The following is a 13,157-nucleotide window of genomic DNA, read 5'->3' as shown; positions in this document are numbered from 1 at the left end:
TCGGAGAGTCGTTAGAAGCAGATGTACCAAACATGTAGATCAGTATTCGCAAGACAGACATGAAGTATGCCATTCTAAATCGCCCACTGTCAAATTTCTAAAACTTGATGGCAACGATGGTGTTCCAATGTCAGTATAAGGAAGAGAGTTAAAACCCTCACATCAATGCGAGGGTTACAGCTATTCAACCCTCACCACGTTGGAGGTTTCAGATCGATGGCTGTAATTTTCAGATGATTTAAACACACACACACACACACACACACACACACACACACACACGTGCAACCAATGTACACATTCCTGCCAACACACACACACACACACACACACGCACACACATCAAAGTTTATGCTTATCATTAATACACTGCCTTACATCAAAGTGTGTGCAGTCATTTTCAACAGAATTGTTAGGATCGAAATCACTGTGCATCTTGGGACAGTTTCATTCTTGTCAAGTAGCAAGACATGACTTGTTAGCCATGACCTGAAACAAAACTGACTTGAAAATGCTAGACCCTTACACAGTCATCATCGGTACAGTTTCCAGAAGTTCATCAAGTGTTGTGCTGCTTTCCTATATGTTTATACTCAGTTAAAAAGTCTAATAACCAATTTGATGAACTGCAATTGATGCTAAACAACTGCTTGCGTGTAGCCACCAAAAATGCAGTTGCAGGGCGGAATGAGAAACAAATGTATCACAAAATGTAAAGTAATGACTATATTGATAAATACTACATAACAAAAAATAATTTGACAGATTTGTACTTCAGACAAAAAACAACAACCCCAAAACGAACACACACACACACACACACACACACACACACACACACACACACACACACACACACACCACACACACACACACACACACACACACACACACACACACACAGAGGAAAGAAAGACAAATGTAGAAGGAAATGGAAAGGATTAAAGAAAAAAAAGGGGAAAGGAAAGAGAAAATCCACAAATAAGCACACTGCAAGTAATTGAGGCATTTGATTGTGTGGCCTCAAAATATAGTTAAGAAAAGACAGAAGAAGAAGCAAAAAAAAATTATATTCATTTAAGAAAAGAATGTTACTGTTTCAGCAACATCTCAAAGAAGCCAAAAAAAAATTATATTCATTTAAGAAAAGAATGTTACTGTTTCAGCAACATCTCAAAGGATACTATATGAAATGTTTCAGATACTAGGCCTACTTCTCTCACACATAAAATCTGCACAAAGGAGAGACCAAAGGCTACCTCATCTGGTTAGTTTGTTAGTATACATATCAAACATGGTGCAGCATTGACCCTGCCAGAAAGATGGGAATCCAGGACTTCCTGGCAGTCTTTGACCACCTCGATGTGGCACGGAAAGGCTTTGTGACAGTCGATCAGCTGGTGTCGCTGCTGCAGTCTGTGTACCTGGCTCCTGTGAACTGCTGTCACGTAGATGCGGCCGTTTCACAGGTGTGTGGCCAAGGACATGACGGAAAGGTGAACCGCCACGCCTTCTTGACTGTCCTTGAGGAGATCTCACGACGACAGTCGCTTGAGGAGCAAGCGTACTGGGATTTTCAGGCACTCGATTCAGATGGAAGGTCAGTTGTCTTGAGAGAGAGGGAGGGAAAAAAAAGTTATCTTTGATAAAAGTATGAGCTCAAAACTTGAATATGTTTCTTGTTTGAGATTATTATGTAGTTGCTTATTTTGATTTTCAAAGCTTGGTCAAGTTGTAAAATTTTACTTTTGTGGTTATATCCTGTTGATGTTTTTAGGTATATCATGGAAGATCATTTGGGATTTTCCTTCTGTAATATATGTATATAAGTATGTTTTTTTGGTTTTTTAATTTTTATAGAGTATCAGGTAATCACTAATACATGTTCATCCAGCCATCTGTCAGTCCACATACCCTTTCCTCAACCATACCCCATATATGAGATGTGTGTACATGCATTCATGCACTTGTTTACATATACACATCACATACATCTGTACACATATTCACACATCTGTGCATGCATACTTTTGTTCATCCATCCACCCATCTACCAATTTATCCAGATTATCATGTATGTAATATGCATATTGGTATGCACAAATCTAAATACACAGGTCTATGTGTAACATATATCTTCTCATGAACACACATGTCACACCTGCACACTTAGACTGCATTTTACACACTAACAGCATCACTTGCATAGTTCATATACAATTTGAAATGGTTTACTACAAACTTTACCTTTTTGTCCTGCTTCCCACCAGCCACCGAATCAAGCTGAAGGACGCCTTGACCCTGTTCCAAGAATACCACGGTGATGCCTTCTCCTTGTACACCTGGCATGCTTTTCTTCAGTCGAGACTGGACCCTTCGGGGGACGTTTATTTCGATGAGATCCGCGACTGGCTGTGTGGCCTGCCCAGCGGACAGCCTGCCAGCGACAGGGAGGTGCGAGAGGAGCTCTCCCGGATAGAGCGGTCCCATTGGGACCACTTCCGGAGAGATTACGATGCGCTCAAGTCACTGAAGGTGAGGGGTTTTAAGTTGTCTGCTGTGTCTGTTGGAAAGAAAGTGTAGAAACTCTGCTGTGTTGTTAGAAACAAAATGTGGAAGCTCTGCTATGTCATTGGAAATAAAGTGCAGACAGTCTGCTATGTCGCTGGAAACAAAAAAACCCAGAAAAAACAGACACAAACATGAATGGATTGCACAAAGTAGCAAAATAATAAACAAAGAAACAAGTAAGCAGTTAAGTAATCTGATGAATTCCCCCTAAATGGTTTGTACTTTGAATACATGACACTGATCTTTAATGAAGAAATTTTAGTAGGAATATAAATGTGGAGTGGTGTTTGTGTGTGTGTGTGTGTGTGTGTGTGTGTGTGTGTGAGAGCTTGACTTTATGAGTACATGAAAGAGTTTGTGTGTGTGTGTATGTGTGTGTGTGTGCGTGTGTGTGTGTGTGTGTGTGTTTTCTCTATATGAAGACCAGCTTTAAGACTAGAAAGTATCCTACCAAAACATTCTAAAGGACGTTAATGGAGGTGAATATTTTGTCTTGTTCATGGGTAATCGTTCATCATACAAGTGTACTAAGCTGTTGATTTGAAACTTGTTCAGGAAGGTGACGGCGATGATGAAGATCAACATAGTGACGACACTAGGAGACATGCGCACAGAAAGCTACAGAAGTGAGCAGATTGTTTCTTTCTTGATTTTTGTTTTGTTCTGTTTTGTATTTTATTGTTTAGTTTTTTTTTTGGTGTGAGTATTTGGCGGTGGCAGGGATAAGGGTGTGGGGATGGGGAGTTGATCAATCTGGTTTGTGCACAGTTCAAAACAGTACACATCTTTATTAACTCTCGCTGGACGAAGGAATGCGTGAGCATTCCTACATAAAATGTATTCGGTTTCAGACGACAAAATGGAATAGCATTTTCAAGAAATAAAAATCCACCACGCGCTGTACACGTGATTTTGTGATTAGCCAAGCAGAGTGCGCTATTCTGGGTCACTCTACAATCGAATGGTATGATTGGCCAGCCTGCCATGTGTGGCCTGTCTCGCACACACATTGAAGAGGTGGATGATGATGAAGAAGAAAGTGAATTTAATGCATAAAGCGAGCATGGGTATGGAGATTCAGGGTGAAAAATTGGCATTACTTTCTATATATGGCAGAACTATAACAATAAGATGAGAAATTTGATTTTTTTTATATGTAATAGCTCAACACATAACAAACCAGTTCTGAAAGTTTCCTTTTCTTACTCTGTATTTTGTATTTTTTGTAATTTTTTTTCCAAACCCATACAAATGGACTGTCTGTGGGGAAAAGCAAGGGAGAAAACTTGTCGTCCCGAGTGAGTTAAATCCAGCTTGAAAAGTACATGCACATTCAGAGGCTTATCACTCACATCATACAGTCTCTCAGCTCTCAGTCTTATGCACACATGGCAAAAGGCTGGACTAAAAGGCTCTGTCTCTGCGGCTGCCTTCACCTCTACACTCCATCTCGCTCACTATGATCGGCTTCGGATCCACTCTGTTTATGAATACCCAGATTCAAACACTCGACTGTTGGCCGCCGTTCTTTCTCTGGACCTTGCAATTGGAATGAACTTCCTCTTTTGCTTCGTCAAGTCTCCACACTCAGCTCTTTCAAGTCTGGCCTGAAAACCCACCTCTTCCCAAAATAGCCTCCCTTCCCTGCCTCTTCCTTGTCTTCAGTTATGCATACGTGTGAATGACTGGTGTGAAAGCGCTTTGATTTGTCTCTGCACAAGATTCAGTGCTATATGAATACCATTATTATTATTATTACTAAAAATGTTGAAAAAGTATTTTAAAAAAAAGACATCAGAAGGTATACAGACATGAAGCAAATAAGACAATTATTCCTTCGACTGTTCCAGTAAATAATGTATGCATGATGCACTGAGGAAAATACGCTGGTGTTGAAGGTGGAACCACCATGGGGTGGGAGCCATGTTGCTGGATGATGGACTGGACGACGAAGGGGAGGACAGTGTGAAGACCTCTCGGCGACGGGATGCCGTCAGTGCTGCCGACCTCCTGGACGCCATGGAAACCAAGTACTCTCTGCTGACGGAGGCCCTGGTGGCGCACATGGCTGCCTTTGCTGCAAGTGAGTTGGATAAAGTTTGTGGCTGTGTGTGTGTGTTTTTGTGTGTGTGTGTGTGTTTGTGTGTATGTGTATGTGTGTGCATGTGTGTGTATGCATGCATGTGTGCACACATAACACCTCCCTGACACAAACACAACAAGAAGCCTAAGTTTCAACATCGCTTCAGGGGGGTACTCATCAGTTTTGCGACTGATCGACAAAGAAACAACAACAACAACTCCAAACAAGTTTTTTCTTGTAAACAAATCCTCTTCTTTTTTTTTTTTAACCATTAATAATACATATAAAGTAACAAACTCGCCAATATTTCCTTGCTCTGTGCATACATGGACAGCAAAAAACCAGAACTGATTGACAAAAAAACAACTACAAACAAATTTTTTCAGTAAACAAATCTTTTCTGTTTTTTTTGGTTTTTTTTATAACTTTTAATGATACATATAAAGTAACAAACTCTCCAACTTTTCCTTGCTCTGTGCAGACATTGACAGTGAAAAATCAGAACTGATTGACAAAAAACCAACTACAAACAAGCTTTTTCAGTAAACAAATCTTTTCTGTTTTTTTTCCCCCAGTAACTCAGTCAGGACGTGGAACACTACAGTGTTCCGGATGACGGAACGCTATAGCGGTTTTGACAATTAAAAATTTTTTCACGTTTTCCTCATGGGGAAGCATAACAATCGCAGCTACATCGAGCATTGCGAACGTGTCAAGGGTCGAATGGAAAGTTTCTTCATGAGATTTCGTAACAACACACTCCACAGCGAGCCAGCGAGTTGAGGACCCCACACAACAAGCTAATCTGCATATGTATCTAAAATGGTGTCGCAGGCGATACAATTGGAAATTTTTGGAGCAAACTAGATCACAAAAGCGGCTTTTACCGCTGCTGAAGCGATTGAAATACTTCAAACTGAAGGTTTTGACATCGACAAGGATGATGAAGATGTGAATAAAGTATCTGCAGTGAAGAAAGCTACCAGCAAGAAGTTACTGATAATGACTCAGAGCAGTGAAGGGGGAGGGGGGGGTGGGCATTCACACAACGTGAGGAGAGGGGTCAGTGGGTCAAGTACAGTGAGTTTCATTCAGTTACTTTATGTTTTGTATTTTTTGTGATTTTTTTTTTCCTAACCCAAACAAATCAGTCGTCTGTAGGGAAAAGCAAGGGAGAGAACTATTCATCCGAGTGAGTTGACGATACATACAACGTGACAAACTCGCCAACATTTCCTTGCTCCGTGCAGACATGGACAGTGAGAAACCAGAGCTGACTCAGCAGATCCGACGCAGCCTGAACAAGATGGCGAAGGACGGCAAGGCTGGCAACAACATGGACCTGGTGCCGGGCTCGTCCGCCATGCTGCCCTTCACCCTGCAGGGGATGATAGGACCTCTGCCGCCAGACCATCAGCGCCTGCAGGTGGAGGCGGAGTCGCTGCGTCAGCGGCTTGCGGCGGAGGGGAGACCCGCCAGCGAGATTGACGACATTCTCAAGAGGGAGAGCGATTCGCGGATGGATGGTACGTCATTGCATTGCATTGTGTTGCATTGTGCTGTGTTCATTGTATTGTGTTCTGTTGCACTGCATTGTATTGTATTAGATTGTATTGCATTGTAGTACTTTTTTGTCATGATATATTTGAGCATTATTTGTATTTGTATTTGTATTTCTTTTTATCACAACAGATTTCTTTCTCTGTGTGAAATTTGGGCTGCTCTCCCCAGGGAGAGCGCGTCGCTACAACCCTTTTGTTGCCGTGGGTTCTTTTACGTGCGCTAACTGCATGCTGCACACAGGACCTCGGTTTATCGTCTCATCTGAATGACTATATAGATTTTCTTCTCCTTCTTCACCTTCTTCTCCTTTTTCTCCCTCAACTCTGTGAAGAATCATTGCGGTGCCACACAGAAGAACTGTTCACCAGATTCCTCCGGATCAGTGGGTTGTGTGTCAAAGCCTGGGTCACTGCAAAAGGTTTTCCTTCACGATGTGGCGTGTCTTGGGCAAGTCAAATCTGGTGGAGCCCATCCCTCTCCATATGGGATTGTCTTGTCAGATTCACTCCCCCACATATGGCAGGTAGTACTGGGTTACATGGTTACCAGTAGCAGAAGAAACCTCTGACCTGACACCTTAACAGTAGCCAAGTGGTGAAAGCATTGCACTTTCGATCTGAGGGTCCCAGGTTCGAATCTCGGTAACGGTGCCTGGTGGGTAAAGCTTGGAGATTTTTCTGATCTCCCAGGTCAACATATATGCAGAGCTGCTTTGTGCCTGAACCCCCTTCTTGTGTATACGCACACAGAAGATCAAATACGCACGTTAAAGATCCTGCAATCAATGTCAGCGTTTGATGGGTTATGGAAACAAGAACATGCCCAGCATGCACACCCCCGAAAAGAGTATAGCTGCCTACATGGCAGGTAAATAAACAAAACCGTCATACACATAAAATGCTATATGTCTGTCTTGAGTGTGTATGTATGCGTGCCTGAAATCTGATTGAACGACACAGTAAACGAATGATGAACACCCAAGGGCAGCCATCAGTCTACTCTTACCCAGGTAGGCAGCCTGTTGTGCAAAATGACTCTGTGTTTGTAAAACACTTAGAGCTTGGCCTCCAACCGAGGATAGGCTCTATATAAGTATCCATAACATCCATCATCGTTCATTATCGCTAAACTCTCTTTGTTTCCTTTCAGGACCCCTGGATTGCGGGCAGGCGTTCAGCGACCTGTTGCAGCGCAAGGCGGCCGAGAGGGACTGGCTGATGGCGGTGAGTCGAGGAGGTCAGGAGGACGGGAGCAGCGCCCCCTGGCAGGAGTTGTGCCGCCTTCAGCGCCAGCTGGTCATCCTGAGGGGGCTGCACCCTGTCTTCCCGGTGGCTGTGGCCGTGGGCCTGGCTGAAAGGCTGCAGAAATACCAGCACCACGCGTCAGTGACGACTTTGTTTCCCTTTCCTTTTCTTTTTGTTTAGACTGAAGTCTTAGAGTGGTGTTTTTATTCGCACAGAATGAACCCTTAGTTAACCCTATTATTGCTGCAGTTCCACTCCACTTATTTCGCTGTTTGCACCAGAGATGTTTTGGTACCACTTACCCAGATGCTCCTACTTCGTTTGACGCACGAGGCACTGAAGGCGCGCCATAGTCCACGGTCCTCAGCCTGTTTGCTGGTGTCAGCCCGTCTTCTGTTGACAAGTCTGAGGCCCCTGTCCACTGTTTGCCACCAGGCCATCTTCGGCCATCCCCTCTTTTGGTTTTGTCTCTCTTCCCTTTGCTTGCTCCATGACCCTTCATCCTTGTTTTCTTTCTTTGAAGCCTTTGCTGAGTCAGTTTGATAATGATTCAGAGCCATTTCCTTGTCTGCACTCCAACCTGCCAGCCCTTATGTTTTCAGCGAAATTCATCCCACCTTGTCGGATCGGACTTGAACCCTCTCTTCCGCTTGCCTAAGAAGGGAAAAATTCCACTCTGGCAGAGCTGCGATGTGTATAGCAGATTGAAAGTGAAAGTTCTGGTCATCAACCTCCATCTTCACTGTCACCACCAGAATGTTGAAGCACGTGTTTAGACACAGGTTACCCAGAAGCTGGAAAAACAAAATGAAACAGTTATCAGAAGATGCAAAGGAAATGTGTCAGGGGTGCAAAGGGGAAGTAAACTACTTCGGGAGGTTATCGGCCATAGCTACTTTCGTTTTCTCTGCATAGGCGGGTAGTAGTTTGCACAGGACAGGAATCAGACCCCTGCCGGAGTCTGCACTGGTGGGTCACGGTAAGTATATTACTTAAACGTAATTTTAGGAAGAAAATTTCCTTTTTGTTTTGTGTGCAGTATTGTAAACACTCCTTTTGATAACTAAACAGTCCTCTCTGTTGCTGAAAACACTTCTCTTAAGACAGTTCAGGGGTTGGCAGGTCTGCTTGCTTGGTTTTTTGGGTTTTTTTTTGTTTTTTTTTGTATTGTACACTGTACACACATCTTCCTTTGGACTGTGCAGGTATGACGCAGACAGAGAGCGAAGCGAGCACCTGGCCAGGGAACGGCTGCAGGAGAGGGAGGGCCACGCCCTGACCCGAACCACGCCCCAACTGCCAGACATCGCTCAGCTGCAGGGCTCCGGCAGCGTCAACATCTGCTCCGTCATTGTGGAAGAGGCCGAGCTTCGTTACCACCTGGAGAGAGAGGTAGGGTCAGAGCGTGAGTGTTGTTGGAAGTCTTCAGTTTGATGTTGTTATCACCCAGAAAGAGAGGTAGGTAAAGAGTGTGTGTGTTGTGGTGAGTGATGTTGTTATCACCTGGAAAGAGGTAGGGTCATAGTGTGTGTGTTAGTGATGTTGTTATCACCTGGAAAGAGAGGTAGGGTCAGAGTGTGTGTGTTGTGGTGAGTGATGATGTTATCACCTTGAAAGAGAGGTAGGGTCAGAGTGTGTGTGTTGTGGTGAGTGATGTTGTTATCACCCGGAAAGAGAGGTAGGGTCAGAGTGTGTGTGTTGTGGTGAGTGATGTTGTTATCACCTGGAAAGAGGTAGGGTCAGAGTGTGTGTGTTGTGGTGAGTGATGTTGTGATCACCTGGAAAGAGAGGTAGGGTCAGAGTGTGTGTGTTGTGGTGAGTGATGTTGTTATCACCTGGAAAGAGAGGTAGGGTCAGAGTGTGTGTGTTAGTGATGTTGTTATCACCTGGAAAGAGGTAGGGTCAGAGTGTGTGTGTTGTGGTGAGTGATGTTGTTATCACCTGGAAAAAGGTAGGGTCAGAGTGTGTGTGTTGTGGTGAGTGATGTTGTTATCACCAGGAAAGAGAGGTAGGGTCAGAGTGTGTGTGTTGTGGTGAGTGATGTTGTTATCTCCTGGAAAGAGAGGTAGGGTCAGAGTGTGTGTGTTGTGGTGAGTGATGTTGTTATCACCTGGAAAGAGAGGTAGGGTCAGAGTGTGTGTGTTGTGGTGAGTGATGTTGTTATCACCAGGAAAGAGAGGTAGGGTCAGAGTGTGTGTGTTGTGGTGAGTGATGTTGTTATCACCAGGAAAGAGAGGTAGGGTCAGAGTGTGTGTGTTGTGGTGAGTGATGTTGTTATCTCCTAGAAAGAGGTAGGGTCAGAGTGTGTGTGTTGTGGTGAGTGATGTTGTGATCACCTGGAAAGAGGTAGGGTCAGAGTGTGTGTGTTGTGGTGAGTGATGTTGTTATCTCCTGGAAATAGAGGTAGGTTAGGAGTGTGTGTGTTGTGGTGAGTGATGTTGTTATCACCTGAAAGAGAGGTAGGGTCAGAGTGTGTGTGTTGTGGTGAGTGATGTTGTTATCACCTGGAAAGAGAGGTAGGGTCAGAGTGTGTGTGTTGTGGTGAGTGATGTTGTTATCACCTGGAAAGAGAGGTAGGGTCAGAGTGTGTGTGTTGTGGTGAGTGATGTTGTTATCACCTGGAAAGAGGTAGGGTCAGAGTGTGTGTGTTGTGGTGAGTGATGTTGTTATCACCTGGAAAGAGAGGTAGGGTCAGAGTGTGTGTTGTGGTGAGTGATGTTGTTATCTCCTAGAAAGAGGTGGGGTCAGAGTGTGTGTGTTGTGGTGAGTGATGTTGTTATCACCTGGAAAGAGGTAGGGTCAGAGTGTGTGTGTTAGTGATGTTGTTATCACCTGGAAAGAGGTAGGGTCAGAGTGTGTGTGTTGTGGTGAGTGATGTTGTTATCACCTGGAAAAAGGTAGGGTCAGAGTGTGTGTGTTGTGGTGAGTGATGTTGTTATCACCTGGAAAGAGGTAGGGTCAGAGTGTGTGTGTTGTGGTGAGTGATGTTGTTATCACCTGGAAAGAGGTAGGGTCAGAGTGTGTGTGTTGTGGTGAGTGATGTTGTTATCACCAGGAAAGAGGTAGGGTCAGAGTGTGTGTGTTAGTGATGTTGTTATCACCTGGAAAGAGGTAGGGTCAGAGTGTGTGTGTTGTGGTGAGTGATGTTGTTATCACCTGGAAAGAGAGGTAGGGTCAGAGTGTGTGTGTTGTGGTGAGTGATGTTGTTATCACCTGGAAAAAGGTAGGGTCAGAGTGTGTGTGTTGTGGTGAGTGATGTTGTTATCACCTGGAAAGAGGTAGGGTCAGAGTGTGTGTGTTGTGGTGAGTGATGTTGTTATCACCTGGAAAGAGGTAGGGTCAGAGTGTGTGTGTTGTGGTGAGTGATGTTGTTATCACCAGGAAAGAGGTAGGGTCAGAGTGTGTGTGTTGTGGTGAGTGATGTTGTTATCACCTGGAAATAGAGGTAGGGTCAGAGTGTGTGTGTTGTGGTGAGTGATGTTGTTATCACCTGGAAAGAGAGGTAGGGTCAGAGTGTGTGTGTTGTGGTGAGTGATGTTGTTATCACCTGGAAAGAGAGGTAGGGTCAGAGTGTGTGTTGTGGTGAGTGATGTTGTTATCTCCTAGAAAGAGGTAGGTTAGGAGTGTGTGTGTTGTGGTGAGTGATGTTGTTATCACCTGGAAAGAGAGGTAGGGTCAGAGTGTGTGTGTTGTGGTGAGTGATGTTGTTATCACCTGGAAAGAGAGGTAGGGTCAGAGTGTGTGTGTTGTGGTGAGTGATGTTGTTATCACCTGGAAAGAGGTAGGGTCAGAGTGTGTGTGTTGTGGTGAGTGATGTTGTTATCACCTGGAAAGAGGTAGGGTCAGAGTGTGTGTGTTGTGGTGAGTGATGTTGTTATCACCTGGAAAGAGAGGTAGGGTCAGAGTGTGTGTGTTGTGGTGAGTGATGTTGTTATCACCTGGAAAGAGGTAGGGTCAGAGTGTGTGTGTTGTGGTGAGTGATGTTGTTATCACCTGGAAAGAGAGGTAGGGTCAGAGTGTGTGTGTTGTGGTGAGTGATGTTGTTATCACCTGGAAATAGAGGTAGGGTCAGAGTGTGTGTGTTGTGGTGAGTGATGTTGTTATCACCTGGAAAGAGAGGTAGGGTCAGAGTGTGTGTGTTGTGGTGAGTGATGTTGTTATCACCTGGAAAGAGAGGTAGGGTCAGAGTGTGTGTGTTGTGGTGAGTGATGTTGTTATCACCTTGAAAGAGAGGTTGGGTCAGAGTGGTGTGTGTTGTGGTGAGTGATGTTGTTATCACCTTGAAAGAGAGGTTGGGTCAGAGTGGTGTGTGTTGTAGGAAGTTTTCTGTGTGATGCCGTTATCTGGAAAGGGAGGCAGTGTAAGAGTGTGTGTTGTGGCAAGTCTTCTGTGCAGTGTCTTTCCACTTTCAGTTGTTAATTTGGACGGGACAGAGGGAGAGGGAGGGGGAGAGGGGTGAGAGTGGTGCATATGGAATAAGATGTTGAACAAGTGTGTGTGTGTGTGTGTCTGTGTGTTTGTGGCACTAAACGTACAGTTGTGGTTGTGTGTGTAATGTGTTACTCAGTTGCATGCATGCATATATATTTAGCCTCTATGTGTGTGTGTGTGTGTGTGTGTGTGTGTGTTGTATGTATGTGTTTATGTATTTGACAAGTTTGCACGTGTGTGTTTGTGCGCATGCATGATTGCTTGCATGCGTATGTGCATGCATGCATGTGCACATACCTAATGCACAGTTCAGTAAATGCGTGTGTGTGTGTGTGTGTGTGTGTGTGTGTGTGTGTGCGTGTGCGCACACGTACGTGTGCACCTAATGCAACAGTTCAGTACATCACAACACATCCCAAGCATAATAACATAGCACAGCACAACACAATAAAAACCAGAATAGATCCCAACTGTTAAAAAAAAAAAAAAAAAAAAGCAAAAAAAAAAAGCAACAATTCAACACTAAACACTTTCCAAGTCCAAGTTTTTTGACCAGCCCAATGCACTGACTGAACACTGAACACCTGCAGGCTCTGGTCTTCATGCTGCAAGGCCCAGGGAGCGAGCAGAGGAAAGCGGCGGGCATGAAGACGACCGGGGAAGAGCGGCGCAAGCGACTGACCACGCTGCGCAGTCACCACCTCAACTGGAAGACGGGCAACTCTGGCGACTCGGCCCAAAACTTCACCATCCTGGAGGAAGGTAGGTAGAGATGGTTTAGGAGGAAACCCTTTTGTTCTTGCGTTTTGTTCTGTGGACCAAAAATTACATTGAACGTACGTGTGTGCGTGTGTGTGTTTGTGTTTGTGTGTGTTGTGTTTGTGTGTGCAAGCGTGCTTGTGTTTGTGTGTGTTGGCAGGGATGTGTGTGCGTGTGTGTGTGTGTGTGTGTGTGATTGTGTGTGTGTTTGTGTGTGTGTTTACATTTTTTTGTTGTTCCAAAGAACAATAACTAAAATTACAATACTCTGATCAGCACCACTAATTTGTGTTGCTATCTGTCTATCTCTCACTCTCTCTCTCTCTCTGTGTATATATATATATATATATCTTGAGAGAGAGAGAAACAGAGAGAGAGAGAGAAAGAACGAACGAGGGAAGTGGAATAAGCATACCTGTGCTTTTTTTTCATCCAGAAAGGAGACAGAGACAGAGACAGAGAGATAGACAAAGAGTTAGATATTTATGTATGTGAATAAAACAGTT

The 13,157-nt window shown here is 44.3% G+C and overlaps 1 protein-coding gene across 1 annotated transcript in view; it reads left to right on the top strand.

Annotated features, from left to right (window-relative positions):
* Positions 1–1,248: 1,248 nt before the first annotated feature.
* LOC143300038 (uncharacterized) overlaps positions 1,249–13,157 on the top strand; it is a 62,262-nt gene continuing 50,353 nt past the window's right edge. The window contains exons 1-8 of the mRNA XM_076613595.1: positions 1,249–1,600; positions 2,271–2,535; positions 3,127–3,197; positions 4,470–4,654; positions 5,905–6,180; positions 7,367–7,598; positions 8,667–8,853; positions 12,483–12,654. Coding sequence (XP_076469710.1) covers positions 1,323–1,600; positions 2,271–2,535; positions 3,127–3,197; positions 4,470–4,654; positions 5,905–6,180; positions 7,367–7,598; positions 8,667–8,853; positions 12,483–12,654 — 1,666 coding nt within the window. The 5' untranslated portion in view covers positions 1,249–1,322. The remainder of the gene's footprint in view (positions 1,601–2,270; positions 2,536–3,126; positions 3,198–4,469; positions 4,655–5,904; positions 6,181–7,366; positions 7,599–8,666; positions 8,854–12,482; positions 12,655–13,157) is intronic.

This window comes from Babylonia areolata, chromosome 25 (genome assembly GCF_041734735.1).
Source record: "Babylonia areolata isolate BAREFJ2019XMU chromosome 25, ASM4173473v1, whole genome shotgun sequence".
Classification (NCBI taxonomy): domain Eukaryota; kingdom Metazoa; phylum Mollusca; class Gastropoda; order Neogastropoda; family Buccinidae; genus Babylonia; species Babylonia areolata.
Note: the sequence above shows the minus strand (reverse complement) of the source record. Positions and strands in the feature narration are given on the sequence as shown.